Here is a 20,202-nt window from a genome sequence, read left to right on the forward strand (position 1 = left end):
ATATCAAGTCATTCTGCTCAGATATTTGGCTGCTATCTGGAGGGCTTAGTTCAAACCTAGAGGTGGATTTACAAGATGCTGCACGTTTCTCACTTTCTTAACAGTCACATAAACAGCAAGATGTCCCCTTTCCCCCACCCCCACTCTCCCACTAGGTCTCAGCCTGGTGTGAGCTATCAGTGTCCTCTCCCCTACTCTCTCGCTAGGTCTCAGCCCGGTATGAGCTAGCATTGTCCTCTCTCCCTAGTTTTTCACAAGGCCTCAGCCTGGTATGAGCTATCAACCAATGCATGCCTCTACCATTATATCCAATAAACCCTATGGCTCACCTCTGAAGATTATCATTACTCCACCAGAAATTGCAAACCTTTTGATATATAATTCATCAGATCACCCCAGACATCAAGAACAGTTGTTCACAGTATCCCCTGTGAGAATGTGATCATATACTGTAGGTGAAGTCCAGAAATTTGAACATTTGATAACAGCAACTTAATAAATCTGCATGTGCAATGCATTGTAGCATATATACACATCTCATGAAGTGAAATTAAGCACATTCACTGTTCCAGGAGAATGACAGTGAGATGATGAAATCTAGAATCCACAACTAATTATGTGACACCATCACACAGAATAAAGGAATGCACATTTTAGCAAAACTTACTGCACAAAAAAATTTTGAATCAGCACAGGAAGCACAGAATTATGATTATGCTGCCCTAAATGTCTAGGCATGCTAGTGGCTTTCTTTATAATTAATCCTTTGATGGTCCGTAGTTTTATGGCTTTAAAGCCAGGGTTAAAGCCATAGTTCCATGCCATGAGCTCAGCTCACTCAGATAAGCTGTGAGTGGTAAATTTGGCCCTAGATATGAGAGAATACATCTATGTGGTAAGTGTGCATCACATAAAACAAATCCTGCAGCACGCATTGCATGAGAAAAAAAAAAAGACCATATATTTGGATTAAAACAGTGAATTTGCATTGTTTTTTCGGTTGTTTTTTACAGTTGTATTCGCTGTTTCTTGGTGATCATTGATAGAATGGAAGATATATTACAGAAATAAAGATGATTTTGATTGGTTTTAGTACAGAAAATGGCTTGAAACTGAGCTCAAAGTAGCGCAAATGTTCAATTTTTGCCGATGTTCAAGAGTAAACAAATGACATTATACATCCAATACATGTCAGCTGGTGGGTCTAATGTGCATTCATGAATGCGCTGATATTATTTATTCAATTATTACAATATTGCATAACAGTAAATCTTCTATTTTTTGGTGTGAATAAAAATTCATTATATGAATAAAAAATAAAAATGTAATTTATTTGTAAAGCCTGTAAACATAACTAATAAACAGAAGAAATGTTATTTTAGTGCCAGGAATGCCTGCATTGTTTTTTCTGAACCCTATTTTGAAATTGGAATATTATGAACTTTATGAAATTGGCCAAATTACCAATTTCCAAACACTAATGGGTAATTGAAACAGTTGAATGGGCAATTTTTTGTGCTCAGTCGATAAAATAGAAGTAATACTAGCGAAATAGCTAAGAATTTGGTTGACTGGAATAATATAATTGGCCTAAAATGGGAATCAAAGTGGGCAAAATTGCCGATGCGTAAATATCGCTGACACAGCAAAATTTGCGAGTATAATTTCATCAGTTTTCCATCAAATTTCATACATTTTGTTTTATTGCCTTCAGAAAAAGATTCTCTACCATTTCATAAGAAAAATAACAAAAAAAATGTTTTCAAAATTCTTGAACCCTGTGGACAAGTTTCAAATGAGGGGTCTGGACCCTGAAAGGATTAATATCTTGTAATATGTAAATCACACATTGTAAGCTTTGCAAGGACATAAAAGTTTTCATTTTCATTTTCAAATGACCATGTTTCAGACTCCCAGCCCAAACCTCACCCAGCATTACCTACATGGTCATGCACCTCTTCTACACCTGAAGTCCTTCACTTAATGTGACTTAACTTTCTGCATTACATGTCAATGTTTTGTATATTTTCTGTACTTGATAATGTAGAAACAATATAAGATCTTTTGCTGTCATTTTCCACCATATCTTTGTATAAGAACATAAGAAAGGAGGATCACTGCAGCAGGCCTGTTGGCCCATACTAGGCAGGTCCTTTACAATTCATCCCACTAACAAAACATTTGCCCAACCTAGTTTTCAATGCTACCCAAGAAATAAGCTCTGATGTGCAAGTCCCACTCAAATCCAACCCCTCTCACTCATATATTTATCCAACCTAAATTTGAAACTACCCAAAGTCCTAGCCTCAATAACCCAACTAGGTAGACTGTTCCACTCATCAACTACCCTATTTCGAAACCAATACTTTCCTATGTTCTTTCTAAATCTAAACTTATCTAATTTAAATCCATTAAAAATAACTATGGGCATCTTACTGACAAAGAGAATGAAATGTGCTCGATTTTAAATAATTATTTTCTCTCGGTTTTTACACAGGAAGACACTAATAATATTCCGGTAATTAATTTTTATAGTGGATCAGAAGAAGATAAATTATGTAACATCACAGTCACTAGTGAAATGGTTGTGAAGCAGATAGACCGACTGAAGCAAAATAAGTCACCGGGTCCTGATGAGGTTTTTTCAAGGGTTCTTAAGGAATGCAAAATGGAAGTCTGTGAACCATTAACTAATATTTTTAATTTATCTCTTCAAACAGGTGTAGTGTCTGATATGTGGAAGATGGCTAATGTAATTCCTATTTTTAAAACAGGGGACAAGTCGTTACCGTCAAATTACCGCCCAATAAGCCTGACCTCAATTGTAGGCAAATTATTAGAGTCAATTATAGCTGAGATTATAAGAAGCCATCTCGATAAGCATAGCTTGATTAATGATACTCAGCATGGATTCACAAGAGGCCTAACTAATTTATTAACTTTCTTCAGTAAAGCTTTTGAGGCTGTTGACCACGATAAAGAATTTGATATTGTTTACTTAGATTTTAGTAAGGCATTTGATAGAGTTCCGCACCAAAGACTGTTGAAGAAAGTAGCAGCTCATGGCATTGGGGGAAGGGTGCTCTCGTGGATCGAATCATGGCTCACAGACAGGAAGCAGAGAGTGTCCATAAATGGGGTTAAATCCGAGTGGGGATCAGTAACAAGTGGGGTTCCACAGGGATCAGTCTTGGGCCCGTTGTTGTTTATAATATATATCAATGATCTTGATGAAGGAATTACTAGTGATATGAGCAAATTCGCCGATGACACGAAGATAGGTAGGATAATTGATTCAAACGTAGATGTTAGGGAACTTCAGGAGGATTTAGACAAACTCTACTCTTGGTCAGAAAAGTGGCAGATGCAGTTCAATGTAGATAAATGCAAGGTTCTGAAGCTCGGGAGTGTCCATAACCCTAGCACTTATAAGTTAAATAATGTAGAACTTAGCCATACAGATTGCGAAAGGGACTTGGGGGTTATGGTAAGCAGCAACCTTAAACCAAGACAGCAATGCCTAAGCGTACGTAATAAGACAAATAGATTACTGGGATTTATATCAAGAAGTGTAAGCAACAGAAGTCCAGAGGTCATACTGCAGCTTTATACATCATTAGTAAGGCCTCACCTAGATTATGCAGCTCAATTCTGGTCTCCATATTACAGAATGGACATAAATTCGTTAGAAAACATTCAGCGTAGGATGACTAAATTAATACATAGCATTAGAAATCTTCCTTATGAAGAAAGATTGAAGACTCTTAAGTTACATTCACTTGTTAGACGAAGAATGAGGGGAGACCTGATCGAAGTGTACAAGTGGAAGATAGGTATTAATAAAGGGGATATTAACAAGGTCTTGAGGATATCTCTCCAAGAGAGAACCCGCAGTAATGGATTTAAATTAGATAAGTTTAGATTTAGAAAGGACATAGGAAAGTATTGGTTTGGAAATAGGGTAGTTGATGAGTGGAACAGTCTGCCTAGTTGGGTTGTTGAGGCTGGGACTTTGGGTAGTTTCAAATTTAGGTTGGATAAGTACATGAGTGGGAAAGGTTGGATTTGAGAGGGACTTGCACATCGGAGCTTGTTTCTTGGGTGGCATTGAAAATTGGGTTGGTCAAATGTTGTTAGTGGGATGAATTGTAAAGGACCTGCCTAGTATGGGCCAACAGGCCTGCTGCAGCGTTCCTCCTTTCTTATGTTCTTATTACTACGGGTTGTCTCTTGGAGAGATATCCTCAAGACCTTATTTATATTTTATTATTTTATTTTATTATCACACTGGCCGATTCCCACCAAGGCAGGGTGGCCCAAAAAAGAAAAACTTTCACCATCATTCACTCCATCACTGTCTTGCCAGAAGGGTGCTTTACACTACAGTTTAAACTGCAACATTAACACCCCTCCTTCAGAGTGCAGGCACTGTACTTCCCATCTCCAGGACTCAAGTCCGGCCTGCCGGTTTCCCTGAATCCCTACATAAATGTTACTTTGCTCACACTCCAACAGCACGTCAAGTATTAAAAACCATTTGTCTCCATTCACTCCTATCAAACACGCTCACGCATGCCTGTTGGAAGTCCAAGCCCCTCGCACACAAAACCTCCTTTACCCCCTCCCTCCAACCTTTCCTAGGCCGACCCCTACCCCGCCTTCCTTCCACTACAGACTGATACACTCTTGAAGTCACTCTGTTTCGCTCCATATACTCTACATGTCCGAACCACCTCAACAACCCTTCCTCAGCCCTCTGGACAACAGTTTTGGTAATCCCGCACCTCCTCCTAACTTCCAAACTACGAATTCTCTGCATTATATTCACACCACACATTGCCCTCAGACACGACATCTCCACTGCCTCCAGCCTTCTCCTCACTGCAACATTCATCACCCATGCTTCACACCCATATAAGAGCATTGGTAAAACTATACTCTCATACATTCCCCTCTTTGCCTCTAAGGACAAAGTTCTTTGTCTCCACAGATTCCTAAGTGCACCACTCACCCTTTTTCCCTCATCAATTCTATGATTCACCTCATCTTTCATAGACCCATCCGCTGACACGTCCACTCCCAAATATCTGAATACATTCACCTCCTCCATACTCTCTCCCTCCAATCTGATATCCAATCTTTCATCACTTAATCTTTTTGTTATCCTCATAACCTTACTCTTTCCTGTATTCACTTTTAATTTTCTTCTTTTGCACACCCTACCAAATTCATCCACCAATCTCTGCAACTTCTCTTCAGAATCTCCCAAGAACACAGTGTCATCAGCAAAGAGCAACTGTGACAACTCCCACTTTATGTGTGATTCTTTATCTTTTAACTCCATGCCTCTTGCCAAGACCCTCGCATTTACTTCTCTTACAACCCCATCTATAAATATATTAAACAACCACGGTGACATCACACATCCTTGTCTAAGGCCTACTTTTACTGGGAAATAATTTCCCTCTTTCCTACATACTCTAACTTGAGCCTCACTATCCTCGTAAAAACTCTTCACTGCTTTCAGTAACCTACCTCCTACACCATACACCTGCAACATCTGCCACATTGCCCCCCTATCCACCCTGTCATACGCCTTTTCCAAATCCATAAATGCCACAAAGACCTCTTTAGCCATATCTAAATATTGTTCACTTATATGTTTCACTGTAAACACCTGGTCCACACACCCCCTACCTTTCGTAAAGCCTCCTTGTTCATCTGCTATCCTATTCTCCGTCTTACTCTTAATTCTTTCAATAATAACTCTACCATACACTTTACCAGGTATACTCAACAGACTTATCCCCCTATAATTTTTGCACTCTCTTTTGTCCCCTTTGTCTTTATACAAAGGAACTATGCATACTCTCTGCCAATCCCTAGGTACCTTACCCTCTTCCATACATTTATTAAATAATTGCGCCAACCACTCCAAAACTATATCCCCACCTGCTTTTAACATTTCTATCTTTATCCCATCAATCCCGGCTGCCTTACCCCCTTTCATTTTACCTACTGCCTCACGAACTTCCCCCACACTCACAACTGGCTCTTCCTCACTCCTAAAGATGATATTCCTCCTTGCCCTATACACGAAATCACAGCTTCCCTATCTTCATCAACATTTAACAATTCCTCAAAATATTCCCTCCATCTTCCCAATACCTCTAACTCTCCATTTAATAACTCTCCTCTCCTATTTTTAACTGACAAATCCATTTGTTCTCTAGGCTTCCTTAACTTGTTAATCTCACTCCAAAACTTTTTCTTATTTTCAACAAAATTTGTTGATAACATCTCACCCACTCTCTCATTTGCTCTCTTTTTACATTGCTTCACCACTCTCTTAACCTCTCTCTTTTTCTCCATATACTCTTCCCTCCTTGCATCACTTCTACTTTGTAAAAACTTCTCATATGCTAACTTTTTCTCCCTTACTACTCTCTTTACATCATCATTCCACCAATCGCTCCTCTTCCCTCCCGCACCCACTTTCCTGTAACCACAAACTTCTGCTGAACACTCTAACACTACATTTTTAAACCTACCCCATACCTCTTCGACCCCATTGCCTATGCTCTCATTTGCCCATCTATCCTCCAATTGCTGTTTATTTCTTACCCTAACTGCCTCCTCTTTTAGTTTATAAACCTTCACCTCTCTCTTCCCTGATGCTTCTATTCTCCTTGTATCCCATCTACCTTTTACTCTCAGTGTAACTACAACTAGAAAGTGATCTGATATTTCTGTGGCCCCTCTATAAACATGTACATCCTGAAGTCTACTCAACAGTCTTTTATCTACCAATACATAATCCAACAAACTACTGTCATTTTGCCCTACATCATATCTTGTATACTTATTTATCCTCTTTTTCTTAAAATATGTATTACCTATAACTAAACCCCTTTCTGTACAAAGTTCAATCAAAGGGCTCCCATCATTTACTCCTGGCACTCCAAACTTACCTACCACACCCTCTCTAAAAGTTTCTCCTACTTTAGCATTCAGGTCCCCTACCACAATTACTCTCTCACTTGGTTCAAAGGCTCCTATACATTCACTTAACATCTCCCAAAATCTCTCTCTCTCCTCTACATTCCTCTCTTCTCCAGGTGCATACACGCTTATTATGACCCACTTTTCGCATCCAACCTTTACTTTAATCCACATAATTCTTGAATTTACACATTCATATTCTCTTTTCTCCTTCCATAACTGATCCTTCAACATTACTGCTACCCCTTCCTTTGCTCTAACTCTCTCAAATACTCCAGATTTAATCCCATTTATTTCCCCCCACCGAAACTCCCCTACCCCCTTCAGCTTTGTTTTGTTTAGGGCCAGGACATCCAATTTCTTTTCATTCATAACATCAGCAATCATCTGTTTCTTGTCATCTGCACTATATCACCTTTATTAATACCTATCTTCCACTTATACACTTCGATCAGGTCTCCCCTCATTCTTCGTCTAACAAGTGAAAGTAACTTAAGAGACTTCAATCTTTCTTCATAAGGAAGATTTCTAATGCTATGTATTAATTTAGTCATCCTATGCTGAATGTTTTCTAACGAATTTATGTCCATTCTGTAATATGGAGACCAGAATTGAGCTGCATAATCTAGGTGAGGCCTTACTAATGATGTATAAAGCTGCAGTATGACCTCTGGACTTCTGTTGCTTACACTTCTTGATATAAATCCCAGTAATCTATTTGCCTTATTATGTATGCTTAGGCATTGCTGTCTTGGTTTAAGGTTGCTGCTCACCATAACCCCCAAGTCCTTTTCGCAATCTGTATGGCTAAGTTCTACATCATTTAACCATATATAAGTGCTAGGGTTATGGATGCTCCCGAGCTTCAGAACCTTGCAGTTATCTACATTGAACTGCATCTGCCACTTATCTGACCAAGAATAGAGTTTGTTTAAATCCTCCTTTAGTTCCCTAACATCTACATTTGAATCAGTTATCCTACCTATCTTTGTGTCTTTGGCGAATTTGCTCATATCACTAGTAATTCCCTCATCAAGATCATTGATATATATTATAAACAACAACGGGCCCAAGACTGATCCCTGTGGAACGCCACTTGTCACAGATCCCCACTCAGATTTAACCCCATTTATGGACACTCTCTGCTTCCTGTCTGTGAGCCATGACTCGATCCACGAGAGCACTTTTCCCCCAATGCCATGAGCTGCCACTTTCTTTAACAGTCTCTGGTGCGGAACTCCATCAAAAGCCTTACTAAAATCTAAGTAAATAATATCAAATTATTTATCATGGTCAACAGCCTCAAAAGCTTTACTGAAGAAAGTTAGTAAATTAGTTAGACAAGACCGGCCTCTTGTGAATCCATGCTGAGTATCATTAATCAAGCTATGCATATCGAGATGGCTTCTTATAATCTCAGCTATAATTGACTCTAGTAACTTGCCTACAGTTGAGGTCAGGCTTATTGGGCGGTAATTTGATGGTAACGACTTGTCCCCTGTTTTAAAAATAGGAATTACATTAGCCATCTTCCATATATCAGACACTACACATGTTTGAAGAGATAAATTAAAAATATTAGTTAATGGTTCACAGAGTTCCATTTTGCATTCCTTAACCCCTTGACTGTCGCAACTCCCAATCCTGAGGTGTCTCCTGGTGTCGCAAAAGTTAAAAAAAAAAAAAATTATTTTTTCTTATGAAATGATAGAGAATCTTTTCCCGATTCTAATGACACCAAAAAAACGAAATTTGATGGAAAACTGACGGAATTATGCTCTTGCGAAGTTAGCGACCACGGCGATATTTACAAATCAGCGATTTCGCCCACTTTGAGCTGTATTTTCGGCTAATTCCGTTGTTCCAGTCGACGAAACTCATAGCTATTTCTTTAGAACTCCATTTTTTCTATCGATTGAGTACAAGAAACTGCCCATTTACTGATTTCAACTACCCAATAATGTGGTCAGAAATTTGCAATTTGGCCAATTTCACGAAAATTAAAAAATATGACAATTTCAAAATAAGGTCCAGAATGAACAATGCAGACATTCCTGGCTCTAAAATGACATTTTCTTTGTTCATCAGTCATGTCTCCAGGCCCCTCTGATATTACTCTTGCTTTCTATTTTGAATTTTTATTTAAACAAAAAACAGAAGACTTATTATTATGCAGACTACTGCAATACTGTAATAATTGTATAAATAACATCAACCCATTCATGACTGCATATTAGAATGGCTAGTTGGACATTTATTGGACAATGACATCATTTGTTTACTTTTGAGCATTGGCAAAAATCAAACATTTCCCCTACTTTGAGCTCCATTTCCAGGTTCTTTTTATAGTAAAATCAATCAAAATTATCACTATTTCTATATGTTTTCCATTCTATCAAATGAGACCAAGAAAACGAGAATACAACCATAAATACTATACGAAAATAGACCACAAAGTCAGCATTTTAATTAAAAAAAACGGTCGGAGTTTTTTTTCTCATTATGCACTGCGTGCTCCAGGATTTTTTTTTATATGGTGCACACTGACCACACAGACCCATTCTGTCACATGTGGTCCTACCAGCTTTCTCCTGCTTGATTTGAAGCCGTTAGAATTTATGAGTATATATACGTCAAACACGGTACCTCGTAAGACGTATATATACGGCCGCGACAGTCAAAGGGTTAAGAACCCGTGAAAAAACCTCGTCAGGACCAGGCGACTTATTTTGCTTCAGTCTGTCTATCTGCTTCACAACCATTTCACTAGTGACTGTGATGTTACATAATTTATCTTCTTCTAGCCCACTATAAAAATTAATTACTGAAATATTGTTAGTGTCTTCCCGTATAAAAACTGAGAGAAAATAATTATTTAAAATCGAGCACATTTCATTCTCTTTGTCAGTAAGATGCCCATAGTTATTTTTGAGGGGACCTATCTTATCTCTAACTTTTGTTCTATAGACTTGGAAAAAACTTTTTGGATTAGTTTTCGAATCCCTAGCAACTTTAATTTCATAGTCCCTTTTAGCTTTTCTTATCCCCTTTTTAATGTCCCTCTTAATGTCAATATACTGATTCATAAGATGACCCTCACCTTTTTTGATATGCCTATAAATTCCTTTCTTATGCCCTAGTAGATATTTCAGCCTATTATTCATCCATTTTGGGTCATTTCTATTTGATCTAATTTCTTTTTACAGGATAAACGTTCTTTGAGCAGCATGTATAGTGTTCAGAAAACTGTCATATTGATAGCTCTTTTCGTTACCCCAGTCAACAGATGATAAGTGTTCTCTAAGCCCATTGTAATCTGCTAAGCGAAAATCTGGAACTGTTACTGAGTTGTCCCTATCATACTTCCATTCTATGCTAAAGGTAATTGATTTGTGATCGCTTGTGCCAAGTTCCTCATTAATTTCTAAATTATTAACAAGGGTTTACTTGTTCGCCAGAACCAAATCAAGTAGGTTATTTTCCCTTGCAGGCTCTTTCACAAACTGCTTCAAAAAATATTCCTGAACTACTTCTAAGAAGTCATTTGATTCCAAATTCCCAGTCAAGAAATTCCAATCAATGTTACTAAAGTTAAAGTCCCCTAGAATTACTACATTATTGTGCCTTGTGGCCTTAACAGTTTCCTCCCACAGTAATTTTCCTTGGTCCCTATCTAAGTTTGGGGGATGGTGTATCACTCCTAGAATCAATTTTTTATGCCCCTCTGAAAATTCTATCCAGACAGACTCTGTATGTGTTACCTCAGATTTAATACCCATTTTTATGCAACAGTTCAAGTGATCACGGACATACAGTGCCACCCCACCTCCCTTACTGATATTTCTATCTACTTGGAACAATTTAAAACCCTGGATGTGACATTCCGAAGGCATGTCCCGACTTTTGGAATTAAACCATGTCTCAGTGATTGCAAATACATCAATGTTACCTGCACTAGCAACTAATCTCAACTCATCCATCTTATTCCTAGCACTATGGCAATTAGCATAATATAATTTTAAAGACCCTCCTTTCTCTTTACCCTTCCTGCTCATATCTGTTTTTACACTAAACCTATTACTGTCCTTGTCGCCTAGTGCCATTGGCTTTCTAATATCCACCTTATTCTGCCTATTACTAGTTCCCCTAGAACTCATAGTATTACTACACTGGGACTTCACTGTATTCATGCCAAAGCCCATACCACTATCCATTCCTAGTTTAAAGACCTAACAGCTCCCTCCACTGCCGTTGCCAGTGCCCCCACCCCAGACCTATGTGATGAATGGTTTGAAAAACCGACAAGTTGAAGATTGAGACACTTATGCAGCATATGGGAATCTTTATTCAGGAAACGTTTCGCCACACAGTGGCTTCATCAGTCCAATACAAAGAGGAAGGCGTAAGGAGAGGAGGAGAATGAGGTAATCAGTCCCTCAACCTGGAGTCGATGTGTTCAGTCCATCAATCTTGTAGAATGTACAGCATAGGGCCGTAGACGTGGCTTATATACTGTAGTGAGGTGACGTGAAGCAGATGGAGGCGGGGTCATAGTGGTACCATCCACTAGTCGAAGTAGGTCTTCGTCCAAAGGTTGAACAAGTTCAACCTTTGTTCAACCTTTGGACGAAGACCTACTTCGACTAGTGGATGGTACCACTATGACCCCGCCTCCATCTGCTTCACGTCACCTCACTACAGTATATAAGCCACGTCTACGACCCTATGCTGTACATTCTACAAGATTGATGGACTGAACACATCGACTCCAGGTTGAGGGACTGATTACCTCATTCTCCTCCTCTCCTTACGCCTTCCTCTTTGTATTGGACTGATGAAGCCACTGTGTGGCGAAACGTTTCCTGAATAAAGATTCCCATATGCTGCATAAGTGTCTCAATCCTCACCCCAGACCTAGATAAGTGAACCCCATCCCTGGCATACATGTCATTTCTGCCATAAAAGAGGTCCCAGTTGTCAATGAATGTTACCGCATTTTCCTTACAGTATTTGTCCAGCCAGCAATTGACACCAATTGCCCTGGACAACCATTCGTTTCCAACTCCTCTCCTTGGCAAAATACCACATATGACAGGGTTCCCACCCTTCTTCCTAATTATCTCTATTGCTGACCTATACCTGCTAATCAGGTCCTCACTCCTACGTCTGCCAACATTGTTGCCTCCCGCACTGAGGCAGATAATAGGATTGTTCCCATTACCTTTCATGATGTCGTCCAGACGGCTAACAATATCCCCCATCCCAGCCCCAAGAAAACATACCCTGTGCCTCCTCTTCCTGTCCTTTCGACAAAAGGCCCTATCCATAAACTTACCCTGACTGTCTCCAACTAAAACAATGTTCTTACCTTCATTTGTGGAATTTGTTGTGACGTTCTTGATGGTCTTCATTGGGGTATCAAGGGATGCCTCACTCACGTCTGCCAATGCTCCCTTGGTGCTCGTTGTGACGTTCCCAGTAGACAATCCACATTCGTCTGGTAACACCGAAAATGGGTTGGAAGTCTCCACAGTAAAACCACTCTTTAGTTTGTACGTCGGATTTCTCGCCTTGTTTTTCATGTATTTCTAGTTATGATGCATTGATTTTAAGGTAAACAAAAGATTTGTTAAGAATAATAAGTTTCAGTGCCCATTTTGAGCTTAAGATTGTGTTCATGCACCTTTAACCCTTTGACTGTTTCAGTTGTATATATACGTCTTATGCGCTACTGTTTCGGACTTATTTACACGCGTAATTTCTAGCAGCTTCAAATCAAGCGGGAGAAAGCTGGTAGGCCTACATGTTAGAGAATGGGTCTGTATGGTCAGTGTGCACCACATAAAAAAAAAATCCTGCAGCACGCAGTGCATGATGAGAAAAAAAACTGACCGTTTTTTGGGATTAAAACGCCGACTTTGACGTGTATGTATTTTCGTATAGTATTTATCATTGTATTCTCGTTTTCATGGTCTCACATGATAAAATGGAAAACATATTACAGAAATAGAGATGATTTTGATTAGTTTCACGATGAAAACGAACTTGAAATTGAGCTCAAAGTAGCAGAAATGTTCAATTTTTACAAATGTTCAGGAGTAAGCAAATCACACCACACGTCCAATACACGTCAACTAGTGCACTGATATTATTTATATAATTTTTACAATAATGCAGTAGTCTGCATAATGGTAAATTTTGTATTTTTTGTATGAATAAAATATCAAAATAGCAATACTAATATAAGAGGGGCCTAGAGATGTGACTAATGAATAGAGGATATGTTATTTTAGTTCCAAGAATGTCTACATTGTTTATTCTGGACCTGTTTTAAAATTGGCATCTTTTTTAATTTGTGTGAAATTGGCCAAATTGCCAATTTCTGACCACTTTATTGGGTAGTTCAAATCGGTAAATGGGCGGTTCTTGTACTCAACTGATAGAAAAAAACGGAGTTCTAAAGAAATAGCTATGAGTTTGGTTAACTGGAACAACGGAATTGACCAAAAATAGGGCTCAAAATCGGCAAAATTGCCGATGCGTATACGTTGCCGAGACCGATAACTTTGTGGGAGCGTAACTCCATGAGTTTTCAACCAAATTTCATACTTTTGGTGTCATTACCATCGGGAAAAGATTCTCCATCATTTCATAAGGAAAAAATAATTTTTTTTTTTCCAAAATTTTTACGACATAGAATGGCAGTTTCAGAAAGGGGCTTGCGACAGTCAAAGGGTTAACCTATTTTAAATGCAGTAATAACATAATTTCATTCAAAAATATAGCTTTTTAAAAATTTATTTACAGATTGTATAAGAATCTGGATATGTGGGATGTGGTGCGAGGCATCATTCAAGGAAAGTTAGGTAGCATAAAAGGAGCAACAAGAGCAGCACTTGAGGCAGAGTCTAAGAACAACCCAGTGCAAGCATTCCTTCATTATCGCACAGCACTCAACACACACTGGGAAGAAGATCCAGAACCAGCAGAGGTTAGTACTATTCCCAGAGAGTAAAGAACCATCTCATCCCTCTCTTTTTGTATACTTGTATTAATGTTTATTGAGCTCCAGCTCTTGAGCCCATCCTCTTAACTAAACCAGTGTGATGTCTAGCAGTCCATGACTTTATCTTGTTTATATACAGTGGTGCCCATCAGTGTTCTGCTATTTTCTCTGAACATGGAGGACAAGACTTTCCCCAAGGCCATACAACTGACTCTTATTACTTTATCTACGTATTTTTATTAAATATTTAACCCCTTAACTGTCCAAACGTAGATCTATGTTCTTACCACTTGCACTCCAAATGTAGATCTATGTTCTTACCACTTGCACTCCAAACATAGATCTATGTTTTACTTTACCTGCCTTCAAATTTAGCGCAATAGACCTGTGCTGTATGAAGAAAATCGGGGACCATGCATTACCGCATGGTAGCACCAGTTACTTTCAGCTCCATCCTGGATCAACATCATGGCAAACCCTCATGATTCACACATGCCTCAGCATATTAACACTCTCTAATTTGAGGAAAGTGATATAGAACACGAGTTTAGTGGATCTGAGACCAGCGTGGCCACTAATGATCAAGGAATTAGTGCAAATATTAATGATAACTCAGATGACCCTCGGCTTATCACCTCTGAGGTGGCCAGTGGGGCCATAAAAGACCCTCAGCCAATCAACTCTGGGGTTGCCAGTGTCACAACTCGGGCTACTGCACAAGAGGAAATTATCATATTCTGTCATTTTTGGTGAAGATGAGAGTGAAAGTGATATGTAAGTGATGACAAGATTGATTTTATGCCCATAGATGAATTGTCAAGTGACAGTGATATACATTTTTCCCCAGTGAAACGTACCTTTAGGCATCATCGCCAACGTTCAGGCTGTGTGCCATATGCAGTGCCCAAGGGTCATGGGAGGTCCCGATCAAAAATCCCAGCAACTGATAGTGATAGTGATAATGAAGGAGAATACACAGGGATGGAGGATGAGGAGGTGGTGGTGGTGGGTGGCATGGTGCCCGGCCCGCATGGTGCATTGGGTGGGCAGACAAAGGACTGCCCATCACCCCCTCCCACATGTGCTGCCTCCACTCCTGTCTCCCCTCTTGCTCCCCCACACCCCATGCCTTAGGTCACCCTGCACCATGTGACCATGAGTGGAACTGGACACAAAGTACAGCATTCATGCCACATACTTTCGATTTTGATGCCAGTGGAAGTGGCATCCTCCCAGAATGCCCCATCACCAATGAGTCTACAGAGTTAGACTTTTTCCAGCTATACTTTGATGGGCCACTAATGAGCTTGACTGTCACCCAGACAAACAATTACTACTGCTATATAATGGACAACACAGATGTTACAGAATCATCACAGCTGCGCAGATGGAAAGATACAACTGTTGCCGAAGTGTATTTATTCCTTGGCACTGTCATGCTTATGCCTCATACGTATAAACACAATATAGCACATTACTGGTCCACAGACTACTTCATCAGTATTCCTGTCTTCCATGGTCTCCTTCCCTGCAACAGATTCACTCTGTTGCTACGAATGTTGCACTTCTCAGACAGGAATAGGCCCAACAGAAATGACCTTCTGTACAAAATTCTGGAAGTGTTTATGTATCTGAAGCAGAAATTCAGTGCCTATTTTTATCCATTCGAGAACATTCTTGTCGACAAGTCCTCGATTCTGTTCAAGGGATGCCTGTCATTCAAGCAGTATATACCGAGCAAACATAATCGCTTTGGTATAAAACTCTTTGTTATGTGTGACTATGAGAGTGGCATGGTATTGGACATCATTGTCTACACCGGGAGACACATACTTGATGATGACAGGCGGATGTTGAGCATTTCCAGTGATGTTGTCAATGTTTGACAAGGGCAATACATTGTACACAGACAACTGGTGCACAAGCCCTATGCTCACTGATTTCCTGCGTGTGAACAATACTTATATATGTGGAACAGTGAGAAGAAATAGAAAACATATGCCGAGGTTCAGTGGAGGCAGTGTTGAAGGTGCAGTGCAAGTGTTTCATGCCAATGACATGATGGCACTGACATGGCATGACAAGCGGGACGTGACATTGCTGTCTACCATTCACAGAAACAAGATGGTACAAACAGACAAAGTGAACAGGGAGACCAATGAACGCATTGTAAAGCCAGCTGCTGTCGTCGACTGTACGAACAATATGCTACTAGTCGACAAGTGTGACATGATGACACGGTTCGTTGACTGTGCGTGTAGGAGTCGCAAGTGGTATATGAAAGTGTTTTTCCAACTTGTACACATTGCAATGCTGAATGCCTTCAATATGTATGAAATAAAGACTGGAAAATGACTTCGTTATGCAGAATTCAGTCTAAATGTCATCAAGCAGATAGCAAAAAAGCATGGTACCACACCTATACCTGCCCCTCAACAGCAACCTGCCACACCACAACCTGTCCCCCAACCACAACCACTGGGGAAAGTGCCAGACCGAATCCTCGCTAACTGTCACTACCTGATACCAATACCGCCTACCCCAAAAAAGAAGTACATATTCTCAGAAAAGTGTGTTTCGTGTGCTAACACCTCATGGTGACCCCAACAGCAGAAGGACACATGATTCCTGTGTCAGCAATGTTGGGTGGCACTCTGTATGAATCCATGTTTCATGGAGTATCATACACTCCTGGAGCACAGCCTCTCCTCACTTAGCGACGTACTTGTTTACCGATAACTCGGACTTACGACGGGCTCTCAGATCACTATGCATACCTAGATAATGTATATTTGAGCTGATTTCTTCAAAACATACTTAACCCTTTCAGGGTCCGTCCCGTAGATCTACGGCTGGTCGGTGAGTGTCCAAACCGTAGATCTACGCCAAAATTCTAGCGCCGTCAAATTTAGCGCGAAAGCGCTCATAGGCCTACATATGAGAGAATGGGTCTGCGCCGTGGGTGTGCGCCATAAACAAAAAATCTAGGCGCCTGCATAGCATTGTGGGAACGCCGGCTCAGTCGCCCTTGTTCACCATGCCTCGTCGCAAGTCAGCTCTCACTCCCCGGAAAATTGGGACTCTCCTCTTCCTATCTGATAGTTCTGACACTGATGGAAGTGGAAATGAAGACGAATTCTACGGCTTTGATCAGTTAGTGACCGAAAAGAATGACCAGGATATCGATAATAGTGCAGAAAACCCCGACGATCCTCGACCTTCTACCTCTGGTGTGGGCACTCGTGACTCACGGTCGGGTGTTCCTAAACGTAAGAGAAAACTAATATTTTCCCGTGGCCTGGCCTCTGACTTCAGTAATGACGATGATTCTGACGTGGATTGTGATTTTATTGCGCTCGACGATCATTCGAGTAGTGATAGTGAGGAAACATATTCACCAGTGAAGCGTCGGTATGTTCGCCGCCGCATGCGCTCGGGTAGTGTACCCTATGCTGTGTCTAGGGGACGGAGTACATCCCGTAGTACATCCCGGAGTACATCCCGGAGTACATCCCGTGGCCCTACACCCGTTTTAGGTAGTGATAGTGAGGATGATGTGGCTACACTTGGCATGGATGGGCCACAAACATCAGTGGATGGTGTTAGTGGGGCTGGTGGTGGTAGTGGCACCGCCATGCGTGACTCGCTGCTCCACGCGGGGACCCACGCTGCTGACTCGTCAGTTCAAGGACAAAGCGGAGCGTCACCCACGAGCCCGCCACAACCACCCGTTCAACCAGCCTATGATGTCCAGTATCCACCAGCAAACCGTATCTGGGATTGGCAGCAAAATCCCAATTTTGTTCCCAGCCCTCACCACTTTGATGACTCTCAAAGTGGAATTCTACCTACCTGTCCCCTTGGAACCACGGCCAATGAACTGGAATTCTTTGAATTATTCTTTGACCAGCCATTGATGGAAATTATTGTCAGGGAAAGTAATAAGTATTTTCAGTACACCATGGCAAATACGATCCTATCACCACAGTCAAGACTACACAGGTGGAAAGAGACGACTGTTGCAGAAATGTATTTGCTTTTTGCAACAATAATGCTTATGCCTCACGTCTATAAGCATAATATAAAAGCATACTGGTCCACAGATCGGCTAATTTGTACCCCATCCTTCAGTGAAATAATACCAGTGAACAGGTTTATCTTACTGTTACGTATGTTGCACTTCTCTGACAAAACCAGGCCTGACAGAAGTGACAGGTTATACAAGATTAGAAATGTTTTCATGTATCTCAAACAAAAGTTCAGCATATACTTTTATCCATTCAAGAATCTTGTAATTGACGAGTCTTTGATTTTGTTCAAAGGTAGACTGTCATTCAAGCAGTATATACCGAGCAAGAGGAACCGCTTTGGTATAAAATTGTTTGTACTCTGTGATTGTGACAGTGGCCTGGTGTTGGATATTGTTGTATACACGGGTAGTAAAACATTGAAAGATACCAAGATGTTATTGGGTATATCAGGTGACGTAGTGAGAAACATGATGGCACCTTATCTTGGTAAGGGCCATACATTATATACCGATAACTGGTACACAAGCCCATTACTCAGTGATTTCATGCGAGTGAACAAGACAGATGTGTGTGGCACAGTGCGTTCTAATCGTAAACATATGCCCAGGCTCAATGCAGGTGTTCGTGGTGATGACGTGCAGGTGTTTACTGCCAATGACATCATGGCATTACGGTGGCATGACAAACGAGATGTCACATTGTTGACAACCATTCACCGTAATGAAATGCAAGACAGTGGCAAAGTTGATCGAGTGACTAATGAACGTATTCGAAAACCAGTGACAGTGATTGATTATACACAAAACATGCGCTTGGTTGACAAGTGTGACATGCAGATTGGTTTTGTTGACTGTGTTCGTAAGAGTTACAAGTGGTACATGAAACTTTTCTTCCATCTCATGGACATTTCAATGCTGAATGCATATAATATGTACCAAATAAAGACTGGTAACAGACCACCGTATGGTGAATTTTGTTTGTCTGTTGTCAGACAACTCATAATGAAGTACCAGGTAACAACACCTGCAATACAACATGGTCCTCGAATTCATCACAATATACCCAAGCGTTTGAGGAGAGAAGGTGATCATTTCATAATACAGCTTCCTTCAACTCAAAAGAAATTTGCTCAGAAGAGATGCATTGTCTGTGCACAAACAAAACGACGGCAACAAAGACGCAAAGACACTCGGTTTATGTGTGAGGAATGTAAGGTGCCTCTGTGCATGGTGCCTTGTTTCAAGGAGTTCCACAAGCTCCAGCAGTTCTAAAACCATGTCCAGTGATTGTAAATATGTAAATATATGATAGAACATTAGTATTATACAATATTTGTGCATGTTTATTGTAATAAACAATAGTGGTAAACAATAATATGATAATAACTTTAGTGCGGTTATTGTGTTCAATACAGTGAGTATATATATATACATTATATACAGTATTGGTCTCTCAGGCCCCAAATGTTAGTAGGAATAGAAAAAAATTGGAAAAGAAAAGAAAAAACAACAAAAAAAACAAAATAATATAATACGCGTATGTGGAATTCGTCGATGTTGCCGCCACCACATCATTTTCTACAAACTTCTTGGCACTGTATCTCGGTAAGTACTGATCAGATTCTAATTTTTTTTGTTTTATTACCTTCACAAAAATATGCTCTTTAATTCTGTAAGAAAAAATAATTTTTTTTTTTTTCAAAATTCCTTGGACACTGGTGCGTGACTTCAGATTTTGGCCTTGGACCCTGAAAGGGTTAACCCCTGCCAGTTTGTGTTTAGGCCAAAAAAAAAGTATGAAATTATACAAATGCTCAAACTGCTATATGCATTGCTTCTTTATCCCCTTTAATTCTATTTTCTTCCCCCTTTCTCTTTCTTTCCCCCTTGCTTCTTTTTAGCTCCCTCCCTCCCTCTGCCCTTCATTTATTTATTTATTCTTCCCTCCCAACATTTCTTTCATCCCCCTCCATCCCTTCCTCTCCCTCCTTTCTCCTTTAGTTTCTAACCTGCAGTGGAGCCCTGGATTTCATACTTATTCCATCCCAGAAGGTCGGTCTAAATCCGAAACATACGAGAACCGAAGTAATATTTCCCATAAGAAATAATGTAAATACAATTAATCCATTCCATACACTCAAGAATATAAACAAAAAATACATTT

General features: G+C 40.1%; 1 protein-coding gene across 2 annotated transcripts in view; it reads left to right on the forward strand.

The window, feature by feature from the left end:
- LOC128691314 (DNA-dependent protein kinase catalytic subunit) overlaps positions 1-20,202 on the forward strand; it is a 1,096,584-nt gene that overhangs the window by 1,069,421 nt on the left and 6,961 nt on the right. For both annotated transcript variants that reach the window (XM_070091676.1, XM_070091677.1), the window contains one exon: positions 13,810-13,993. In XM_070091676.1, coding sequence (XP_069947777.1) covers positions 13,810-13,993 — 184 coding nt within the window. The remainder of the gene's footprint in view (positions 1-13,809; positions 13,994-20,202) is intronic.

The sequence above is a fragment of the Cherax quadricarinatus genome, chromosome 36 (genome assembly GCF_038502225.1).
Source record: "Cherax quadricarinatus isolate ZL_2023a chromosome 36, ASM3850222v1, whole genome shotgun sequence".
Lineage (NCBI taxonomy): Eukaryota > Metazoa > Arthropoda > Malacostraca > Decapoda > Parastacidae > Cherax > Cherax quadricarinatus.